This window comes from Vanderwaltozyma polyspora, genomic scaffold (assembly GCF_000150035.1).
Source record: "Vanderwaltozyma polyspora DSM 70294 KpolScaffold316 genomic scaffold, whole genome shotgun sequence".
Lineage (NCBI taxonomy): Eukaryota > Fungi > Ascomycota > Saccharomycetes > Saccharomycetales > Saccharomycetaceae > Vanderwaltozyma > Vanderwaltozyma polyspora.
Window position 1 is genome coordinate 1 of NW_001834553.1, and position 23,959 is coordinate 23,959.

At 32.3% G+C, this 23,959-nt stretch overlaps 7 protein-coding genes and 1 further gene across 7 annotated transcripts, besides 2 other annotated features; 4 read left to right on the forward strand and 4 right to left on the reverse strand.

The window, feature by feature from the left end:
* Positions 1–394: 394 nt before the first annotated feature.
* Positions 395–2,935: a sequence feature (similar to hypothetical protein; correction of possible frameshift sequencing error~similar to Saccharomyces cerevisiae MYO4 (YAL029C) and MYO2 (YOR326W)).
* On the reverse strand, positions 395–5,180 carry Kpol_316p1 (the record flags this gene model as incomplete).
* Positions 2,937–5,180: a sequence feature (similar to hypothetical protein; correction of possible frameshift sequencing error~similar to Saccharomyces cerevisiae MYO4 (YAL029C) and MYO2 (YOR326W)).
* Positions 5,181–7,653: 2,473 nt separating this feature from the next.
* Kpol_316p2 (uncharacterized protein) lies at positions 7,654–9,378 on the forward strand (the record flags this gene model as incomplete). Its single annotated transcript, XM_001642517.1, has 1 exon — positions 7,654–9,378. The coding sequence occupies one exon, from the start codon at positions 7,654–7,656 to the stop codon at positions 9,376–9,378; it is 1,725 nt and encodes a 574-aa protein (XP_001642567.1).
* A 294-nt stretch (positions 9,379–9,672) lies between these two features.
* Positions 9,673–10,449, forward strand: SAW1 (DNA-binding protein SAW1; the record flags this gene model as incomplete). Its single annotated transcript, XM_001642518.1, has 1 exon — positions 9,673–10,449. One exon carries the CDS (start codon positions 9,673–9,675, stop codon positions 10,447–10,449), a length of 777 nt encoding a protein of 258 aa, XP_001642568.1.
* A 709-nt stretch (positions 10,450–11,158) lies between these two features.
* PRO2 (glutamate-5-semialdehyde dehydrogenase) lies at positions 11,159–12,529 on the forward strand (the record flags this gene model as incomplete). Its single annotated transcript, XM_001642519.1, has 1 exon — positions 11,159–12,529. The coding sequence occupies one exon, from the start codon at positions 11,159–11,161 to the stop codon at positions 12,527–12,529; it is 1,371 nt and encodes a 456-aa protein (XP_001642569.1).
* A 273-nt stretch (positions 12,530–12,802) lies between these two features.
* Positions 12,803–13,681, reverse strand: MAK16 (ribosome biosynthesis protein MAK16; the record flags this gene model as incomplete). Its single annotated transcript, XM_001642520.1, has 1 exon — positions 12,803–13,681. One exon carries the CDS (start codon positions 13,679–13,681, stop codon positions 12,803–12,805), a length of 879 nt encoding a protein of 292 aa, XP_001642570.1.
* Positions 13,682–14,275: 594 nt separating this feature from the next.
* On the reverse strand, positions 14,276–18,391 carry LTE1 (mitotic regulator LTE1; the record flags this gene model as incomplete). Its single annotated transcript, XM_001642521.1, has 1 exon — positions 14,276–18,391. One exon carries the CDS (start codon positions 18,389–18,391, stop codon positions 14,276–14,278), a length of 4,116 nt encoding a protein of 1,371 aa, XP_001642571.1.
* A 1,828-nt stretch (positions 18,392–20,219) lies between these two features.
* Positions 20,220–22,436, forward strand: LDB19 (Ldb19p; the record flags this gene model as incomplete). The annotated part of the gene is made up of 1 exon (XM_001642522.1): positions 20,220–22,436. The coding sequence occupies one exon, from the start codon at positions 20,220–20,222 to the stop codon at positions 22,434–22,436; it is 2,217 nt and encodes a 738-aa protein (XP_001642572.1).
* Positions 22,437–22,792: 356 nt separating this feature from the next.
* On the reverse strand, positions 22,793–23,959 carry Kpol_316p8 (uncharacterized protein; the record flags this gene model as incomplete). Its single annotated transcript, XM_001642523.1, has 1 exon — positions 22,793–23,959. A coding segment is annotated over one exon (1,167 nt), but the record flags the coding sequence as incomplete, so codon positions are not given.

Sequence of the window (23,959 nt, forward strand, 5' to 3'; positions counted from 1 at the left end):
TTATTCTTGGAATTACTTTGAATTCATTTATTTAATAAAAATGAATATTTTAAACAAGGAAACTGCTAGGCCAGTTAAAATAATGTCAGAATAAACAAGTCAAATATTGGAAACCTATTGTAGGAAGTTTTCTATCAAAGAAATGAATTATTTAATTGTATGCTGTTTAACATACATTTAGCAGGCAAAAATTCGCCTGATATCTATATCAGGTATTGCTTAGTGACTTGAAGTAAATATGTTATAAACGTATATTCGTAGCAAATAGAACTATGTTAAAAATATATAAATACAATTACAAAATCATCCCAATGTATGAATGAAATAAACTATGTATAAAATGTTGGGAAATTGTACCAACTTCCTTAAATACCTATTTGATGGAATTAGTGAGTTAATCTTCATTATTTTCTTCAGAAGCTGGTCCATTTTCTTGGACAGAAACTTGTTGGGTCACTAATTCAACAATTCTTCTTGTGACTGGTAGTGTTAACCATGCAGGAATATAAGCTTCAATCTTGCCGAATTTTCTGGTATCTACATTAACAAATGGATCTTCGAATGGACCAGGTTCAATTTGTAGGAAAATGTCATCCTTTCCTGGTTTAGCATTTTTTCCAGCGTTCGCGGCTGTTTCTTTCTTTACGATATCTGCAACATATTTCAAAATTTCTTGAGATATAGGTTGCTCATAATCCGCACCTGCATACAATGACATCAATCTTTGTAATTGGACTGGCTTCAAATCACTACAAATATCAAAAACAATTTTGATGTCAGGAATACTTTGCTTTCTTAACTGTAACAATTTTGAAACTTGTACTAAATGAACCAAACAAGAAGCACCCTCTGGAATATGATGAGTTTTACACCATTCTTCCAATCTAGTTACATTATAGTTCAATTGTAAACCACGCTTCCATGATAAAAATCCTCTCTTGATGATTAATTCGTTAAAACAAATAGCATCGATGTAATTTAATAAAGTTATAATTGTGTCACGGAAAACATTGTTTTCGATATGGAATGACTTCATACACCAGAAAATAATATTGAAAAATGTTAAAATATCATCCATGGAATAAGTAGTAGATGATGCAAATATCTTTGGTAAAAACCCACTGCTTTCATTCTTGAAACCCGGTAATGCTTCTGATAAAACAACTGCCGGGATAGCTTTCTTTTCTAATTCTTTCTCTAGCTTCTTCAACCAGATATTATAAATATTATAGCTCAATGATTCAAAATCATCTCTTAACTCTGTAACTAATGTCACATATTCATCATATTCTTCCTTGTTTAAGTCCTTGTTGTAGGCTTCATCGCTAACGATGGAATCTTGTGCAAATACTACAAAAGAATATAAGTCACGTACATTAGTCAACCATAAAGCACCGCCTGGAATAACAGCAGGTCCCTTTAATCCTTTGACGACATCTTGGATTGTTACTAAAACTGAAGCTAAAAATGCTTCACTTTGTTCGGTCAAACCCAATCTCCACATGTCACTTAATATTATAATTAAAATTCTGGCTGGATACAAAACTTCCTTTTGGCTTAACTTTGTAGCCACACCAGTTTCAGGAACCTTGAATCCCTTTAACAAACCTTCAATTATCTCCTTTTGTAATGTGGTGGTATCATTTAATAGTTTGAATAGTTCATCGTTAATCTTACCTAAATCATAAGCAGTGTTTTTAACATTGTCAACACCTGCAATTCCATTAGGGGTGACATTTTTATTCATCATATTGAATGAGCTTGGAGAACGGCTATCGGCAATTCCACTTTGAGAACTCAATCTCTTGGTATCACGAGGAGGTGTGTGTGCGGTAGCACCTGTTAACAATGCACCTGATTTTAAAGAATGTTGTAAGCGTGCAATTTCTTCCTTTAATGTATTGACTTGACCTTGGAGATCAGAACTTTCAGTATTAGCTTCTGTCAACAATTGTTTTGTATTATTTAATTCTTCTAATTGCAACAATGATTCTTTCTTTAATTCATCGTGCTTAGCAATCATTTCATCTAATTCTGCTCTTGATGATTGAACTTCTTGCTGTGCCAAATCTAATTTTTGTTGTATTTGACTTAATTCTGTGGTTTGGATAGTATCTTTTTCAGACAAGGCTTTAGAATGTTCTATTTTTTGCAATTCGAATAATTCCTTCAAATTTTCAGAATCTGTTAGTGATTTTTGTAATTCAACAATTCTTCTTGTTAAATCTTTGTTTTCCTTTATCTTACTGGCCAAGTTTTCAGTTAATTCGACAACCTTATTTTCCAATTTATAACTAACTTCTTGTAAATGATTAACAGATTTAGCTTCTTCCTTTAATGTCTTCAACTTCTTTTGGGCATTTCTTCTTCTGATTAATGATTGTACAACAATAGAGCCCTTCTTAGTTCTTAAGTAGGAAGTTCTAGGAGAATATGATCTAATACCGCTTTGAATCATGATAACAGCGTTCAATTCTTTCTTGGCAACCATTTCTTTTTGGGTGATTTGTTGTCTTAATTTAGATTGGATACGAATAATACTCTCCAAAACTTCATTGACATTCTTTCTAGTTGTGTAACCCCTATATAAAGTTTGAATTTCAATTGCTGCCTTGGTTTGGAATTCTGTTTCAATTCTACTACGTGTCATAACACCCTTAACATAACTGAAGACATTCTTAATAGCCTTTTGTATTTCCAAATATTCGCGACGGTAATATTTTGCCCTAATCTTCTTTTGAATCAATACACTTGCTTGATGCATTTTTTCAGATCTCAACTTTTCTAGATAAGCAACCATACCAGCTTTAAAAAAGATTTTAGTATTACCAATTTGGTATTTTTCTTTACCATCGATTGTGGCATCCAGTATTTTCCCACATAGGTCTACAATGTCTTCTTCAGTTGTATCCTGTTGGAAAATTTTTGACCATTCATTTGGTGAAATCAAAATATAATATCTTAAAAATAAATTCATAGAACGTCCACCTTGATGGGAAACCGGCACATGAAATTCTAATGGTTTCTAAAACACCACATGCTCTCAATTGAGAAAGAACCATCAAATTGTCAAATTTCCAAGCTTCCTTTTCATTGTTCGGTTTAATACAACGAATATAGTGAACATTTGTTGAATTTATAGTTTGCATCAATTCAATCAAAGATTGTTTGAACATAGAACCTAATGTTGGTTTCTTTTGTACAGTTCTTGCAGGACCACCAATTTTTGGCTTAGCTTCTAGTTTGGCTTTTTTAGCTTCTTCTAGTTTTTCAGCAGCCATTTCCAAGGTATCTAAAATGTTTTTTAAAGTCTCATTAGTAGTAGCTTTTAATACCTCCAAATGTCCATCAGACACAGTATCTCTATTTTTTTCAATAAAACCTTCAACATCATATTCGACATTAAGGGCATAATGAGAAACAATAAATTTAGTTTGACCGAATCTTGGCTTTGAAAAGACCTTATTGGTTGGTTTTTTATCCAAAGTTTGATACAACTTTTGGGTCCACGATTCATCAGAACCTGCTGGTAATCTACTTTCTTCGTCTAATAACGATAAAATACCAAGCTTATTTTCAATAAGATCGATACAAGGCTGATTATCGTTGAATTCGATAAAAGACCATTCAATTTCTTCTTTAATATATTCTTCTTGTTCCAATTTAAAAACATGCTGGTTAAATTCTTGTTGAAGTTTTTCATTTGCATAATTAATACAAAATTGTTCAAAAGAATTCTTTTCGAAATGTTCAAACCCATAAATATCCAGTACACCAATGAATGATTTAATTTGATCTGTTACTTCAGGGTTACATAAGACGGTATTAATATTTTCTACTAACCAGTCAAATAATGCCGAATAGATAAATTTCGCAACTGAATCTCTTGAAACAATAGCTTGGCTGTAGTTTAAATTTGATGTAATTGTTTCTGAACGTAAAGTTATTTGTTTCTTGGTTACCCATTTTGCAAAATTATAAGGATCAATTCCTAATAATTCACAGGCAATTTTCAAATTTGGTTCATCTGATGATAAAGAGGCGTTATTAGAAGTTTTCTTGATGTCTATGTTACCGATATGCAACAAAGCGGCTAAAATTTTAAACAATTCTTGTTGTACATCTGGGTTGACACCGACCAAAGTCAATGCATCTACTGTAATTTGGTATTCCTTTGCATCATCTACGCCTTCGATTTCGGTTGGGCCACCTTGGTTCATATAAAAGAAATCTGAAGCTTGTGATAAATGCAATTCAGATTTTTTTTCATCTGATAACCCAGATAACAATTGATAAAAGATATGATAATTCCTTTCAGTTTGTGGCTGGTATACTAATCTTGATCTTTCCAATAGGTAAGTTCTCATTCTTGCACCGATAATCGAAGTATTTTTATCGAATAAAATTTCCAAATATTTACCGAATCTTGAAGAGTTATCATTTCTTGTAGTTTTTGCATTACCAAAGGCTTCCATGATTGGATTTGTTGCTAATATTCTTTCTTCAGTTTCTGACATTTGAACTTGATGCTGATGGTCATCTATAGAGGCTGAATGTTCTTCTTCTACAGAAGCGAAATATCTCATAATGTACTTTGCGGAGACGGTTTTACCTGCACCTGATTCACCAGAAACGACTATAGTTTGATTCTTCTTATCGTTCTTCATTAATCTATAAGCTTCTTCGGCTATGGCGAAAAGATGTGGTTCCATTTCACCTCTACGTTTCCCAGCGTAAGCTTGGATCATTTCTTGTGAATATAGTTGATCCACTCTATCGAAAGGGTTTGTTGCTATCAGGACGATACCTGAATAAGTATAGATATTTAATTGAGAATAACGTTGTTTAATTGCATGTAAAACCGCTGGTTCGTTTAGATAAGAAAGGGTTGTCAAATCTTCAGTAGCTTCCAAGATAGGAGGGTTTCTTAATAGAGGTAATTTTTGGGAATTCTTATCGTTATTATTATTGTTATTAGTATTTGATATTATTAAAGAACCCGATTCATCTATATCATCAGATTTTAGACTATTAGTTTCGATGTTTACTATTTCACCGTTTTCTAAAGAGATTTCGATTTTATAAATACCATCAGATAAAACATTTTTAGTGATTTCCCCACCTATCCAACCTTGGTCATCATTTGGGTACCAACAACGAGTACCAACTTCAAAAGACATGGTAATTATTGTGTTTTGGAAAAAGAGAGGAATTCTAATTTTATTTCTGTATTGTTATTGCTATCGGTACTGTTCTTGATCGTGATATTAAACAGTGTTATTAAGAACAAAAGATAAACTTGTTTATTTTATATGTTATCCGATTGCAAATATAAAGCAAAACAGTTTTAAAATATCCAATCTTATATTATGATATATAGAGAATGGAAATGGAAATGGGAAAAAAAACAGACAACAATATGTTTTCTTTGCAAAACAAGTATTGATCTTTCCTTCTTCGTTTCCCTCTTGCTATCTGTCTTTCTTTCTATCTTGTATTGAAATGATTATAATAGTAAGATAAGAGTATCTGAATAACTAAACAACAATTAATAGTAGTTTGCTATAATATACTAAATATTTTGTAAAATACTATAATCGTGAAAAGAAAGAAGACGAAGAATACAGGATTAAATCAAATTCAAATCAAACTAATAAAGTTATCAAACGTGAGTTGAATAAGAACAAAGACGCCAAACAATTTTTTAAAATGTTGTACTCTTTTTAGATTTTTTAAGATATTTTTTAATTTTTAATTTTTAGTTCGAACAAGATCAAAATGAAATATTGTAACTTATGTGGTCCCTTGTGAAAATAGTACTGATGGACAAGTAAGCTATGCAACTAGTGAGATAAGATAAGATGGAAGGAAACAAACCGAATCAAGTTGGATCGAATCGAAACGAAACGAATCGAAACGAAATAAAATAAAGTAAAAGTTTCGTGTTTTCAGTATTAGATCAAATCAAATCAAATCAAAGTTTGGCAGGAGATTAAAGGGCAAGAGATTTCGTTAATGAGAACATAGCGTAACGTAACGTAACGTAAAGGTAGCCAAATACTAGTAACAAACAGTGGTACTTACAAAATTGTAGTCAAAAAACAAAAAACAAAAAACAAAAAGTTGGGTAATTTCAATTTCAATTTCAATTTCAATTTCAATTTCAATTTCAATTTCAAGTTTGACTTTGATTTCGGTTTCGATTTCGATTTCGATTCGATTCGAAATTGAAATTTTGGTGTTTTTTATGATTTTTCTTTTTTCTTTGGTCCGGTCCGGTCCAGTGTGGACTAACAGGGTATGGTTTGTCGTATTATATGAGTACTTCAAGTGCGAAAGCAAGAGAATATGAGTGAGTGCATATATCTTTGCCTTTTTTTTCTTTTGGGGGCAGGGGGGCACAGAGACAAACGTGCATGTGGACAGCTCACAGGGTTTCCGGGCCAAGCACACGCGTTTTAAAGATTAACGCGTTGTTTCCTCTTCTGGGGCGAAGGAGGGACGGGGGCAAGGGAGAGAACAGCGTAGGTATTTTGGGTAGGGTAAACGTGTCACGTGCGCGTCAGGGTAATAAGTACTGCATCATCACGTGAAACACATGAAAATTATATGTGTCCGGGTATATAAAATAACACGTGTACAATGATATGTATGTGGCAGAACAAGAAAGGTGACATAAGATGTTGTTCCCTTTCTGTTTCTTTTTCCAATTTTTTTGGGTTTGGTTCGGAAAGACCAACTAGCTTATGAATAACTACCGGAATCACACACATACACGCACCGACAGACACACAAACCTACAAATTCCATAGCCGTTTTGTTTCCAACTTTGACTGATTCAATCAATCAACCACTCGATTGATCGATTGATCCATCCAACTGTATTCACTCTCCTCTCCTACGATTAAACCATCCGTTCTGTACTTTATTTAAACCAGCATTGCCAGAAACGTCTGTCACTTCTCTCTTCTCTCTTCCCTCTTCTCTCTTCTCTCTTCTCTCTTGGTAATCGAACTCCCACCCCCCCCTGCTTGCCCAACCCCCCAGCCACTCCTACTTCTCCCACTCCCAACCTCCTCTCTCTCTATCATCCTCTTCTCACGTCCTTGTGGGTCCCCCTTTCTTAATTTACACACACATTTTTGCTCTCTTCTATATTTCATATTCCATATTTCGAAAACATAATAATTGCAGCAATAGCAATAGCAATAACAGCTGCAGTACTGAACTAACTGTCATTTATTTTTTCTTCTGTCATCATCCATCCCTCTCAAGACAAGTATGCACTACAATTACTCAAGTTACCACATATTGTCTGAACTAATTTCGATTTAATTTAGATGCACTTAAATTGCCAATTACGTATTTTTGGATTAAATCTAATTGACTTGTTCCACCATTTTTATTCATTATTTATATATATTAATCACATTACCACAACAGCAATAAAACTTACACTACTCCCATCTACACTCTTATATGTGAACGTAAACTTACTGCTACATTTATTGTATAATAATATAATAATACAATAGCTTTTTTTATATATCTCAAACACTTGATAAAAATCATTTATACTATATTTATATTTCATCGATCAACTCCAAAGATTAGTTATAACACTGTCTGGGTATTATTAATGTTTATAAAAAAATGACAGAACAGACAGTTCCAGCTAAATTAAGCCTACCAAAAATTAGAATTATCGATCAAAATTCAAACTCTATTGATTTAAGTTCACCAACAGATAGTTCTCCTACAGACACCTCCCCTACTGACTCTTTAAATATTAAAGATGACGTTCATCTTATTTTAAACCATAAACGTCATAAACATCACCACCATCATCATCATCGAAACCATCGCAATGCTGATAATAACGACACTATTATATTTGATGAAAACGTATTCTCTGATTCAGATGATCCACTGAGTGAAAGTAACACTACTCAGGAGCAGATACCAAATATTAATTATACTTATGATACAAATTATTTTAAACCTGCTGATCCAATAAAAGAAGATGTCGGTGCTTCGAATACTGGGAAATTCAGTGATACTATGTTTAAAGAAACAAATCGTAGACGTAGTACAAGGAGGAAAAGTTCTATATCCTCGAGAAGACCAACTATTACATCCACAACTGCTGCCACTGTTGCTGCTGCTGCTGCATCGACATCAAAACCAAATGAAAACATACTCACAAAAGACTTGAATCCTGAGGATAATACTATGTTGAAGAAATTGGCAAATTTAGAAGATAATCGTAATATCCATGGTATTGAGGCAAAAGATTTTGGAAACTCGATGAATTTCAATAAAAAATCATTGGTTACCCAATTCTTAAAATCGTTTAATACCAGTCAGAAGCCTTTACCAACACAAGAATCAAGCAAATGCTTTTTAAATCTAGTTAAAAGAAGTTCAGCTGTTTCATCTCACAGTCATATCGCCCCAGTATCATCTTTACATTCAGACTATGCTGACGCTGAAATATTAGACATTATAAATTCAAAAAATTATCGTAGTGCTGATAAAGATGAAACATTAACCCAGTTAATGGTGGAGGATTTAGAATTAGATAGGTCAAAATCTCAGGATTCAACTATATCAAGAAGGTCAGATTTATCTCGTGAAGATTCGTATCTTTCTCATGCTTCATCTAGGACGTCAATTATGTCATCTGATAATGAAAGTGGTCTATATTTAATGGCATCAAGAAAATTAGGTAAACAAGGTTCGACTACCTCCAATTACGATGCTACTTCTGCTATCGAGAGATATACAAACTCGGTAAGAAGGAAAAGATCGAATACCATGGACCAAAATTATTGTGAACACCGTTTTAATTTATACCTGAACGAGTTGGATTATTTCAATGATCATATTGCTTCAGTACTACACGACGTCGAACATTTTTTAAAGAACATATTTAAGAACTGTCTTTTAACTTGTGAAGCTGACATAGAAGAAAGTACTGCTGACTTTGATTTCTTAAATAATAGTATTATCGAGTTCAAAAAACAATTGGAAGTACTTAGAGAAGTAACAGAAAAGGATTATAATGATCAATTAAATTGTACCTTAGACTCTAGCCATTTGTCGACAATAATATTAAAAATAAGAGACAGTATCCAAACGGATTTAAAACAATTAGAATTATTAGAAATAAAATTAAAAGATTATTCACAACAGTCAACAAAACAGAGAGAAAGACTACGTAAAATGGAACAAATTCAAAAAATACAAGCATCATTTATAGAAGAACAAAAGCAAAGAAACTTTTATTACAAGTATTCTTATGCTTTATATGATTTCACTTTTATTACTGCTATCGTGATAGTAGCCGCATTTTTATATTGTTTATTATGCAAATAACCAATATCGACGTAAATTTAACTAACGTATATAAAATTAATTATAAATATAGCAACATACACATAGATTTATATAATTAATTAACTAGAAAAGTTTTAATTTCCATTTAATTTATGGCATTGTCGTTATAATTATTATCAAGATGGGTAACGGCTAGTAGCTATCATTTCCGAAATGAGTATTTGATCAAAAGAATTGAGTACCCGTACTTAAAAGGCATCGATGATGAAATGAAGATACTTAACTTGAACATATGGGTTTTGAAATCGGTAATAATGCATTGGTGTTTTAAATATGACACTCAGTATAGCTAGAATCAAGATATCTGATAATATAATACTTCCATTAAGAGTTTTCATTAATAGGAAACAGTTGTTATATAATATCACCAATGAACCAATAATTCAAGCACCATTGTTATCTAATAATTCCATTGTATGCTTAAAATCACCAAACACAAGAATATTTGTTTCCAATAACGATCTAGAAAGCCTGTGTGATGAAATTAGAGATGATATATTATTGATAATCTATGAATTAACATCACAAGAGGTGATGAATCAAACTATTGGTAAACTACGAGTTGGCTATAATTTAGATTTTAAGAAATCAGTTATAAATAGATTTTTCAAAGATGACGATACTGGTGACTATTACATAGATTCGAATATATTAATGGTAACAAGAGTATCAAAATTGAAATATAAATTTAGATTCAAAAAGAATTGGGAAGTTGATATATTCATAAACAATATTAAAAAATTATCTGATTTGAGAGATTATCTTTTATTTAGGCATAATCCAAACCAAATGAGTTCACCATCAATACCAATCAATTCAGTTAAAAAAGTATTGATTATGGAGCCTGATGATTACCTGAACATTGAAACAGGTAAAGATCAAACCATGATTTTACAAGAAGATGAAAATGACAGCGGGATAATCGATCAACAATCGTCACAAGATGATGATTCAAAACCTATTATTCATTATAGGTATAAACCTACACTAAATCTAGCAGAATTAATCGATATACATGTATTGCAAAGACCAAGAAGGCATAAAATATAAACTTAAAAAGATGAATTGATTAGTCAGGTAAGCATAATTCAATTAAAGCATATAATGAACATGCAATAATGGCCCATGTTCTGGCACAGGATCATTGCTAGATGCCTCAATTCAATATGATGGATATTGAGAACTAGTACTATACCGATCAGTAGCCAGTTGATTCGGGTAACTACTGAGATGGAATTAATATTCACATACAATGATCAAATTATACAAGGGCTAAACCATGTGTCAGGATTAGTTGAAAGTACATTAAGTGATGTAACAAAAGGATAGCTTCTCTCATGTATCATTGAATTCCTAAAAACATAATTGGAAGGACAAATCAACTGGACAAAAAAGTTTAATTTGGTTTGAAATTATGACCCGTTGATTATTATTTCTAATTAACTAGCCAATGATAATGTAACCCAAACTACGTAACCTATGTAATTTAAACAACTTCGAAGTATCCTACTGTCAAAACCTTGACTACTCCTTCTTCCATCTGCAAAATTATTGTCCGTCTCATTAATTACGTCATAGCAATCTTACTATGGAAATTTGGAAAAAACTGGTAATGAGCAAGGAAACCTACATAATTTGTCATCTAACATTCTAAAAGAAAGCAAAGTTTAACATATAAAAGTTAAACTATACTTTAAAATGTTAAACTTTGGGCCATTATATCTAACTAAGAAGTCATTACTGTTGAAGATCATCCCCAATGTCATCGTCAGAAGAAATCGCTAAAAGTGCACGTAAGGCAGGTAATGTATTAAAGACCTTGTCTAATGAGCAACGTTCTGATATCCTATTCAAGATTCATGACGGTTTAAAAGCTAACAAAGATATTATAGAAAAAGCCAATAAGATTGATTTGCAAGTTGCTGAGGAAACAGGCTTGTCTTCCTCTTTAGTTAAGAGATTGGACTTGTTTAAAGGTGATAAATTCGAGTCAATGTTGGAAGGTATTAAAGATGTAGCTAATTTAGAAGATCCTGTAGGAGTTGTCAAAATGGCTAGAGAATTGGATGAAGGTTTAACTTTATATCAGTTGACTGCCCCAGTTGGTGTGATATTGGTTATTTTCGAATCTCGTCCTGAAGTTATTGCAAATATCACTGCTTTAAGTATTAAGTCAGGTAATGCCGGTATCTTAAAAGGTGGTAAAGAATCTGTAAACACATTCAGAGAAATGGCTAAAATTATTAATGCTATTATTGAGGAAAATGAAAGCATCACTGGTGTCCCAGTTGGATCTGTTCAATTGGTTGAAACCAGACAAGACATATCCGATTTATTGAATCAAGACGACTATATTGACTTGGTTGTTCCTCGTGGTTCAAATGCATTGGTTAAACAGATTAAATCATCTACCAAAATTCCTGTTTTAGGTCATGCTGATGGTATCTGCTCTGTATATATTGATGATAAAGCTGATCTAGAGAAGGCTAAAAGAATTTCTCTTGATGCTAAAACAAATTATCCAGCTGGATGTAACGCTATGGAAACTTTATTAATCAATCCACATTGCACTAACTGGTGTGATGTTATAAATAACTTGATTCTAAATGGTAAAGTTACTGTGCATCTAACCAAGGAAGTTAAGGACTCTTACTTCGATTGTTTAGCTAAGTCAAATCTATTGAATGATGAAATAAAATCCCACGTAGTTGACGTTGATGAAACAAAAGATTTTGATGGAGAATTCTTATCTTTAGACTGTGCAGTTAAATTTGTCAACTCAACTGAAGAGGCAATTAGACATATTAACGAACATTCCTCAAAGCACACAGATTCCATTGTCACTGAGGATGAAGCTCATGCCAATCTATTCTTAAAAGGTATTGACTCATCTGGTGTTTATTGGAACGCCTCTACCAGATTTGCCGATGGGTTCAGATATGGTTTTGGTACTGAAGTTGGTATTTCTACTTCAAAAATTCATGCCCGTGGTCCAGTTGGTCTAGATGGCTTAGTTACCTATCAATACCAAATCAGAGGTAATGGTCAAGTTGCTGGTGATTACTTAGGTGCTGGTGGTAAGAAGGCCTTCATTCACAAAGATATAGATATTAAAACTGTTAACTTGTAGAATCACATATTTTTAGTATAATATTCAGAATTTTTTATGTAAGATAATATTAATTTATTCAATACATCCATTTCATTAATCTATCAAATTGATAATTTACTAATTGAAATTGTTGTTGAATCATAACAACGTATAGAGTTAAAGTGACCCTTGCTTATTTATTAAGTTTATAAGTTATATATGTTACAAAATTTGATTTATATTCAAATATATTATGTATGACATTGTGATATGAGACAAGAATTAATTTGAAAGAAATATTCAAAGAGAACTTTAGGCAAGTTCTTGTTGGGCAGGTGTATTTTGTTCTTCTTCATATTCGATTTCAACTCTTGGACGCTTTCTCTTTGGAGTTTGTTTCTTCTTGGTAGATTCGTCATCGTTAGAATCTTCGTCACTAGAATCTTCACTTGATTCATCTGAAGAGTATGAATCAGAATCACCCAACCATTTTTCTATATCTTCAACATCGATTAATTCTTCATCACCTTCATCTTCAACATATTCAATTTCACCTTCATCGCTTTCTTCTTCTTCTTCCATATCTTCTTCTTCTTCTACTTCTTCTTCCATTTTACCCATTACCTTTTTCCAGATCTTTTCATCGACATTCAATGGTTTATCACCATATGCACCACTCTTTAATCTATCCAACAGTTCCTTTTCAATGGCTTTTTCAATTTTTGCAGCTACAAGTGCCTTTCTTTCTCTATTTTCTTCTCTTCTCTTTACCTTTGGAGCTATACCAACATAATGTCTTTCATCTTCTCGTAAAGCCAAACGTCTTTCAGTAATTGCTACCTGTGTCAATTTGGTTAATCTTTGCTTATTCTTGTGGATTAAAAATTTATTCCAATATAATAAATGTTCGTCAATTTGTTTCAATGCCTTGCTATAATTCTTGGACAATTTAATACGTTGCCAAAGTTTTGCAGGAGTATGAGCTCTTTCAGCTGTTTTCATATATAGATATAATCTGCCATCAACATTTTTGACAGTTGCATATTTAGCATTTGCCAATGGACAAGATTGTCTATTACATAAACCAGTAACGTTATATTCATTTCTACAGAAATTTTGACCTTTATCAGTCTTCAATTTGTAGGAACAAAATTGTTGATTTATCACTTGCCAAATAATTTCATCAGACATTTTATCTTAATATTTATATCCTTATAGCTACCACTTTATGAAATGTAAATTTTTTTTTCTCTTTGTATACAAAATTCGAGATCAAAAAATAAACTTCACCTAACTTATCTTTCGTTACAATCAAATAGGCAGCTAGCTATATGATCTCTATATTTGCAATTTGTAAGTAGTACAAATCCAATATCAAATACCTAAATATATACTACACTTCTTCTATCTCATCTCATCGCATCTCATCTCATCTCATCTCATCTCATCGATATTTGATCTTATTGAAAATTTTTCAATATTTTAGAATATGCTTACCCGCACATGAGTTTTTCAATGTGAAGATTAACGCTGATTATGAAAGAGACATATAAGAAATACAAAGCATTAACTAAATGAACTAACCCAACAATTCTACGAAATTATTTTGAATTATTAATTTAACTAATCTGAAGTTAATATAGATAATAAAAAGTGTCTTATTTTATAAATCATTAGTATCGTTATATGCATATGTAAAAATTAATCATTGATCAACAAAATTAAAAAGTGTATAAAATGAATTGAAGAATATTGTATTTTGTATTTTATCTTTTTGGATTGACCCTATGAATTGTCAGATGTGGCCAATATTATTTCTTCTTTTGATAAGGCTGAAATGTAAACACATTTACTCAATAATTCATGATCTACATCAAAGTCATAGAATTTTGACCATTGAACCCTTTGAATAAAATTCTTGACAATTTGGACGCCAGTGTCATGTTTGTTATAGTTTACAATTTGATTTTCTATAATCCAATCTCTCTTTTCAGAATTTAATGATAAATCTGATAAATATACGACAATAAATGGAATGCAGCCCTTTAATGGATCTACAGAATTTAATAAACTTCTGACTGTGTTATGATTTTTATCCAATGATGGAATCGATTTTAATTCCTGCCAAGTTAACAAATCACCAGGTTCGATTAAGCGCCATGTCTCTATGTATTTCTGAATAGTAGAAGAATTCAACGCAAGAATAATTTGCATCATTGAATTATAGTTTTGCATTCTTTTACAATGGTCGGCAACATGAATATATCTTTGGATTACATTTCTTTTTAATTTTGTATCAGTTGTTAAAACAATTTCAGATACTATCCAATCTACTACTAAATTGAAACGGGAGATAGCTAAATCAATGCCTGATAGGTTTTCATTTTGGATTAATAACTGGAGCCAACTAGTGGCATGTGGACCTTCTATTGTAGACTTCAAATCCAACATTTCTTGCCAATCTATTTCTAGTAAAATTTCTTTTTCGATCAGGGTTAGTTGCTTAGCTATTGAAATTGAATCGTACATCAAAATGAATGGTATATGGTTTGCCTTATTCTTAATCAATAATCTTGGATCCTCGATCTTATACTCTTTAAATAGCTCATCTATGTTTATCGGTACATTGTCAGTGAAACCGATAATATTTTTGTAATCTTCATCATTGGTAGCTTCTGGAGTAATTGGTATATTCATAATTGTTTGTCTTCTTCTTTCTAAAAATAATGACCTCCGTTTATTTGTATTGCCATTTGGATTTGATGGGATACTAGAAATGTCGAGATCTTTCACAGAATCAAGTACACCAGAGGAGTCACTTTTAATTGGTGAATTTGGATCCAGTTTTTGTTTGTAGGTTCCTTCCAGCTTCATTAATGCAACAGTTAAAGGATCGCCACTAACAGATTCGTCGGGAATATTTTTGATATCAAGTAATCCTTTGGTTTCCATTGAACTTCGGTTGCTTTCTTTCTTATCTGGTTCACTCTTTTCAATGATGCCTTCAGTCAATTTATCATCAGATTCATCTTCAATACTCTTATCATCAGCACTTAAAAATCTATTTTTTAACTGTTCCATATCTTTCATTGGAGATGCAAAATCCATGCTTTCGTTTTCAGAACTATAATTAAGATTTGAACTTGCGCTTAAAATGTGAGACCTCCTGTCAATTAAAGATTTATTGTCTACTTCAAGAAATCTTGATGATTCTTCCCTCTGTAAATTTTGAATGTTTGCTAAAGAATGTTGTGGAGACACATTTTCCTCAACAATAACAGGTCTTTGTTGTAATTCAATAGTTCCTTTAACAGACTTCATGGAGCCATCAGAACTTACTGCGTCATTAAATTTGTTGGAGTACGACCTTCTGATAGCAGATACTTCATCAAGTGCATCCAAACCAATTTCAGTTAGACGTTTTTCTATAACATCAATTTCATTTTCCAGGATGTCGTGGTTAACACATGAATTATATGAAGTTGTTGAAGGAGTATCATTGATGCCCTCAGGCTCTGGGATCGAGATTTCATCAATTTTGGATATAGACACTGAGTCTCTGCTCATTCTTGATTCTGTAAGTTCTGAAATTGAAGAAAGAGATTGAGAGCTAGTAGATAAATGTTTTGGTTTGATAATGCTAATTCTTCCACTTGCAGGAGTAACTGCTCTATTCAATGATGCAGAATCATTTGACTCTTGGCCTAAGCTTTTTGTAGACAACCTGTTGTTTGCTTTTTCCATATTGTCTGATTCTGATTTATTCCCATTTTTAGCTGGCAAATCTTCAAAAGTAAATTCTCGAAGGTTTGCCTTTGCGCCTTTTCTCTTTAATTTCTGATTATTATCATCAAACATATTTATTTTTGAAGAATTCTTTGATGCATAGCTTGATCTTTTATCACTATTTGATAATAATGAATCGTAAGATATAGTTGATGCAATTGACGCTGTATTATTACTATCGTGTTCTGAAATCTCATCAATAGGGTTGTGCAATACATGCTTTAATGGAGAACCCCCCTGTGGATCTTTTGCATTAAATAAGTTTCCTTGTACTGGGGAGAAAATATAATCATTTCCTTTTAACGAAGTACTCTTTTCGAAAATTGGTGCTGAGTTTTCAGGAAGATCTTGAAAAACTAATCTTTGAGGGCCATTACTATTTACTTTGAAGGCTTGTTCGATGTTACCATTTTCTGTAATGGATATTGTAGAATGGCGTTTAGATAAATTAATGAAATCACTTGCACTCTTGGCTCTTCTGCTTCTATAAATATTTTGAAATGGCGACGATGATTTTTGAATTTCTCTTTTTGTCAATGAATTTGACAAGGAAATCACAGAATTTGCAATTGAACTAACGGTCTGATATAGATTTAGATTGTCTAATGTGCTAAATTCCTGTACTTCCTCATTTTTACTAGTTTTTTTCTCCAGTTCTTTTGATAAAATTGGTAGGTTTGAAGTTCGTTGGTATATTTTCTTCAATAATGTATTCTCAACATTAATCAAATATTCTACTTCATCGATTGTTCTCGCACTCAATATATCAAACTTTGAATTGATAGTATTCAGAATTTGCTCATCGTCAGCTTTTGAAGTTGTGATGGAGGAGATTGAGATGACATATTTCACAAAATTATCTAGCTCAGGCTTTGAGGCATTCACACTTGATAATTTATATATATCATTCTTCTTTTCGCCGGTATCATTATGGTTAATCTTCCATTTATTTAATAATCCTCCAGGACCATCTGAAATACGTAGAATATTTGTATTTAAAGTGGATTTTGTTTCCGTATTAGTGTTCTCTCCTTTTTCTTCATCGTCATTTGAAGAAAATGATGATTCGTTTAATTCTTCAGGCAGATAAGATGAACTTAAAATGAATTCAACTTTCTTCGCTGGAGTTGGGGGTATAATTGTATCTAATGCAGGAGAATTTGGATAATCCAAGTCTTTTATTATTGTTGAAATGTTTGCAATTTTTGATAAATGTCCTATTTTTCTCTGGTTTTCAGTTTGTGCAGTTACTTCTGTATTATTACTATTGCTTTGATTTAATTCATATTTATCAATGTCTGGAATTTCCTTATCGACAGCTAAAGTATCTTTAGGGAATAGAACCATTGAGCCAGTTCTATTATTCTTCGAATTGTCATCAGTGGGTATTGTGAATATGTCAGTACTCTTAAATTGTGAAAGGACATTAGAATTTCTAAAACTTGGACTTGTCAATTCATTTAATGCATAATCACTTAGACGGCTATTACGTTTCTTGTCTTCTTCTATTTCAGAAACATCTTTTATGATGTACTTGGACCAACTAGTATCATTGCCTATCATTTCAGGCTCTTCAAAATCCAGGTTCACCCATACATTTTTGCAACTTTGTAGCCATGCCTTTTTCAGACTAATTATTGATGAAGTTATTATTTTGAATTTATCATTGTAATCAGAATTTAAAAATTTTTCAAATCTTAATCTTAACTTTAGGTCTGGTAAAAAATCAGTAACGAAATAATTCAAAATCCAATGTCTTAGTAATACAAAAGTTCTAACCAACGCTACTTCACCAATTTTTTTAGGATTATATCTTTCATCTGTATTATCGCTATTAATTTTCATAGATTCCTTAACACACCATCTAAATCTTGATATTAAAAGATCATAAAGTTCAACTGGAGAAATAAAGTTTCTATATATCAGAAAGAAATCTGATACAATAGTATAATCTACAGCATCGATAGGAGAAGAAAGATAAACAATCAATGCATATGTATCAGCTTTTATTACTGCTCTTCTTTTTCTAGTTAACGATGGCTGCTTATATGTAATCACATTTCCAGAAGGAGTTGGATAATAGTCATGTCGGCTAAATATACTTTCAGCATTCATACCTATATATTCAGCAAAGAATTGATATAATCTTTTAAAGCTTTCTATAACTATTAATCGATATTATCGCGGGTAAAAAGGTAAACCAATTAAATTACTGAATCTTAATAAATGATCCTAAGGCCTATTAATTGAAATTAGAATATAATGTTTTGATTAACCTTGAAATATCTGTATCTAAACGCCAAAGAAAAAAATAAAAATGAAAAAAAGAAGTATTAAAGAAATATCAACAAACGTCTATTAATTATAAGCTTTTAATCACTTTACCTTTAAACTCATCAGATTCTTTGTTCATGTTATTTGATTGAACAGATCAATATATCAGTAATAAAACCATATCACTATGTACGTAACACGAATTAAAGGCATATTAAATCAATTAACGATTACAATATTACACCATTTCACGTATATTTTACCATCAACAATAACATTCAAATGTCGTGTTTCCAGCTGGTTGATGATATTTAATCTAAGTGGAAAGTCTAAAAGTATCTCACCTTTCTGTATGTGTACGTAATACTAGCTGGTAACAGCTTAACATATGCCACAGGGAAGGCCAATTGAAAATATTTTCATTTACCAGTACAAAAAAATGGCGTGGGTACTCTTGCATTTGCTCTTCAAGAACACTCCAAGGGGCATCTTTGTCTGTCTTATCATAGTTTGTAATATTGATTCATGTAAACCCAATTGGAACCATTTTGTCTCTGTACGTTTGCCAGTTTGGCCATCAAAAAAGACATTCTTGAATATGAGACGTCGATTAGTCGAAGAATGTATCTTTACAAAAAGTCTAATAAATTGATATTTTTTTTGGTGTTTTTAATGTTACATGTTTATATCTGTCTAGAAGTAAAAATTATAGCCTCTCCATAAATTCTTTGTCTTGGATGTATCAAGAATACTTCATTGCATATCAGTAAATAACCTCAAACAAAATAGTCATATTTTAGTACTATGAATTTAATGACAGTAAATAGAAAAACAAGTATAACTTCGATCTTCTCAATTGGGAATTATAGAACTGAAACAGAACTAAAAAAATCTTAATTCCATACTGTCTTTGAAGTACCAATATGGGCTCAAGGCTGAAATCATTAATAGTTTCTATACTTTTATGATAACATTTGTCATTATTGTCGATCATCAAGATCAAGTCACTAGTTTGTGTGATATATTCGAAATTCCACTGAAAAGAGGTAGGTATTACCCGGTCTTATGAATCACATGACTGCAGATCTGACTTGTTTCTCACTTGATACGTTTATTTCCTAATTTGGAAGGTAATAATTTCCTTGGTTAGCGATTACTATTTTAGGAAATTTCAATTTTCGATTTCAAAATTTCAAAAAATTCATTGATGAGATAGATTGATTTGATTTAAACTGACATTATTGGTTTTAAAAAGCATATTAAAATTCGAGAACTACAACAGATACATCCCACATAGTGCTCAGATACAGGGACCTTTAATATATTTAGAGTTCTGTATCGTTTGTTTGGTTGAACTTTGTGTTATTTGGACTGCAATAGAAAAATATTTTGAAACTTTTTTTTTATAGTGTCTGATTAAAGCCAACTTGACTTTACTGATCTTCCAGATAGATTTGATTATATTCCATTACTGAGTAGTGGTGTAAAGAATATTAGAGTCGTTTCATTAAGATTACGTTCTGATCTATACCCAAGGTGCGTGTGTGTTTTATTTTTTATTCTGGCTCCTTTGTTGAAACAAGCTTTGGTTATCCATCAGAAGGAAAATAGAAAGCAAAATAGGATTGAAATTAGAGTTCCATCATTGCATATGCATATAGTGGAATAAATGGTATTTAAAAATTTTATTCCATTAGGGAACATATCTAAAGGTATAGATGAAAGTTTGGACAATTTGAACCCTGAAAATAATCCATTAAAGTTATGTCTAGAAATTGAATCACCCCCTTGTGTTCTTTATGGAGCTGCAACTGACTCTTCTGGTGCTATTCTAAATGGTATTTTAAAGCTAAAAGTAAGGGATCCTTATTATGACTTTTCTTTGGCACAAGATTCCGTATCTCCTGTACAAAGTAATATCGGCTCAAGGTTATCGACTACTCTAACTACTACCTTCTCAAATTTAGCACTTTCAAGTAATGAGCTTTCTCCTAATCCTTCAAGTAATACAAACGTGCAATTATTATCTGGTTATACTAAAATTGCAGTAGACTCTGTTACTCTGAAATTAATTCAAATTGTTCATTTCCATAAAACTTTTGTACCTGATACTCAAGCAATCCAAACTTGTAAAAATTGTACAACAAAAACTACAAAGATTAAGAATTGGGATATACAAAAAAATACAGTAGAAATGTCAGTTGGTTCTTATGTTTTCCCTTTTTCATGTTTGATTCCAGGATCAGTTCCAGCCACAACAACTTTAGGTTCTACTGCGGAAACTGAGATTAAGTATGAATTAATTGCAACAGTTAAATATAAAGATCCTCGTAGAGATCTTCCAACATTTGGGAAAGTGCAGTCTCTTAAACTAAGTATGCCAATCGCTGTTACTAGAAGTATTTTGCGTGGTCCTGATAAAAATTCTTTGAGAGTATTTCCACCAACAGAACTAACTGCCACAGCTGTTCTACCGAATGTGGTCTATCCTAAATCTTCATTCCCTTTAGAGATGAAGATTGATGGGATATCTTCTGGTGACAGAAGGTGGAGGATGCGTAAATTAAACTGGAGAATCGAAGAAACTACAAGAATTAGAAGCTATGCTTGTGATTCGCACAAACATGATTTAAAACAAAAAGAAGAAGAAGTAAAACAAAAAGAGGAAGAAAGAAGCAAAAAACCTCAGGTTCCAATTAAAAGATATGGTGATATTGGTCCACAGATAAAAGTTGCTGTTGGAACACCTGATAATACCCCTATAAGGCGGCGCCACAGAAATAATGTTACTAGTCAACCCGTAAATCAGAACGCAGAGACAGAAGCTAGTCAAACAAGGCGGCAAATACAAGGAGATCAAGATGATGATGATGATGACAACACTACAGAATTTGTCCACCCAAGTGACCATGCTCTGCGGCAAGAAATTGAACAACAACAAGAACGTGTAAGAGAAAAACAGATTGAGCAGGAATTGAAAAATGATACAACTTTATTCACAGAAGAAGTAAGGATTGTTTCAAGAGGTGAAATGAAGAATGGTTGGAAAACTGATTTTGAAAATAACGGTCACGTTGAATTGGTAACTGATATAGATTGTATGTCATTAGATTCGGGTGTGTCAAATCCAGTGAAATATGTTTCAACTATGAAGCAAAGAGAAATTCAGTCAAAACATGTTGGAAATATTGCATGTGATATGCAAGATCCAGTATTAGGTATATATGTTAATCATATGTTAGCTGTAGAGATCGTTGTTGCCGAAGAAATGTTACAATACGCAAATGGTCAACCACTTCGATCTAGCAAAAAATCAGATACAAGCTCTTCTACTAATGTCAATCATACGGATCAACGATTAGCTGAATTGTCGCCGATGTTTGCAAATAGAAATTCGCAAAAAAGTCAACCTGTTAATGAGGAAGATATTTCACCAGTAGATTCTGGAAGTAGTATTGGTTCTGGTGTTAGATTGAGAAGTAACTCACCAGGTATGAAAATTGTTAGTATACCAACTGGAGCAGCACGTGTATTAAGAATGCAATTTAAGATCACACTTACTGAAAGATCTGGTCTTGGTATATCATGGGATGACGAGGTTCCCCCAATATATCAAGATATCAAAACTCTTTCTCCTCCAACATATTATGAGATTACTACATTGACAACGAATAATGGAAACTCCAAGAATGGATATGATGCACCTAGTTATGTGATTCCAGAAGTACGAATCGAATCACCGAGCTCCGTTGCTCAAATGATTAAGCCACCGCCTCAAGCAAGGCATCATAATTCCCCATATAGAAACAATAACAATAGTCAACCGCCAGCATTTAGTGCAGTAGTGAGAGAAAGTACGCCACCTATACCATATTCTACTAATTAATAGCATTTAAATAGGCATGTTTTTAATCCGAAATTTATATTTATAGAATCCTCATATAAGACTAATTTTTTAAATATATAATCAGATTATTATTAATTCTTTTTAAAACATTAACTAATTCTAATGAAAATCAGAATTGCGTAAATAAAGAATCGCATCTATACAACTACACATTATATTTCACATTACAGTACTAATTTAAGTATTAAAAGTGATTTCAAAAATGTTTAAATCTTGGAAGATGTTTATTGAAAAACTGAAACTCCCTTAAACATAAGATATATTTTAACGATATCATATAAACAGAAGCATGAATATGTGAATGTGTTAAATCAAATTTCTATTTATGAAAGCAATTATTCAGCTCCATGAACTTTCCAAGTTGGCAACCAGTCCAAATACTTAAAATTTTCTGATGGACCTACCATACCAAAAGAGATTGGGGAGAATAAAGCAAAACAGCCAATAACGGATGCCATCATTATGATGTATAAAATCCATCTTACTTTTTGGTTTTTGATATAGGAGGTACCAGTCTCGATGAAATAGGTTAAAACTAATAAAGCAAAGTACAATGCTGGTAAATAATGATGTAAGTAAGTGACTCTACCCATAATGATGAATGGGGTGTAGTGTAAACCCCAACCCAACATTGGATAGATACCACCGATAATGAAGTTATTTCTTGAAGTTTTATCTTGTAAATCTTCATATTGTCTTTGCCATCTGATAGCCAAAATTACAAAAGTTAGCATGAAAGCTAAGACGGCTAAAGTGGAAGCCCAGGTAGTTATTGGAGTACCTAATAAGTAATATTTGGCGAATTCGTCAGACCAGCCACCTAATCTCAAACCTGTGTATAAAGTTGGCCATTCCCACCATGAGGAAGAAATGTGATCATGCTTTTCTGGATCTGGGATCAAGGCATTGTTGGTAGCCATCATGGCCAAGTTTAAGTGAATGAAGTTAGTTAAAAATCTTGGTCTTGGGAATTTGAAATCCTCTGGGACAGGAGGCAATTGATCGTTTGAATGAGATTCAACGTTCCATAGGATTCGTTTATCCTTTTTGGAGACGTTCTTCATACAAGTCATTTCCAATTGTCTGAAACCCCATTCTGGCAAGTGTTGGCCAGATTGAGCCAAATAGCAGCCTAATTCTTTATGTCTCAAACGGAAAGAAGTCGTCAATGGGTGGATTCTAGTAGCATTTTCGGAACCTACTTGTTCGGCAATTTCTAAGACCCAGTAATCGAAATGATCACCTTGATCTAATTGACCATAACCTGCAACTTCGTAGTCTAATTTTGTAACTGGAGCAGGAATTTGGTGAGAATGTAAGTTTTTACCGGATAAAAGATGAACCAATCTGTAGGTGGCGCCGTCTTCGACGAATTCGATTTCAGAAGAAGGATTTTCAAAGTTGTAAGATGGGAATTCTCTAACTTTGTCGAAATACCAATTATTATTGTCGTCTTGGTAACCGTAACCAGTAATTTGTTGTTGATTAGAACCTTCTGGGTA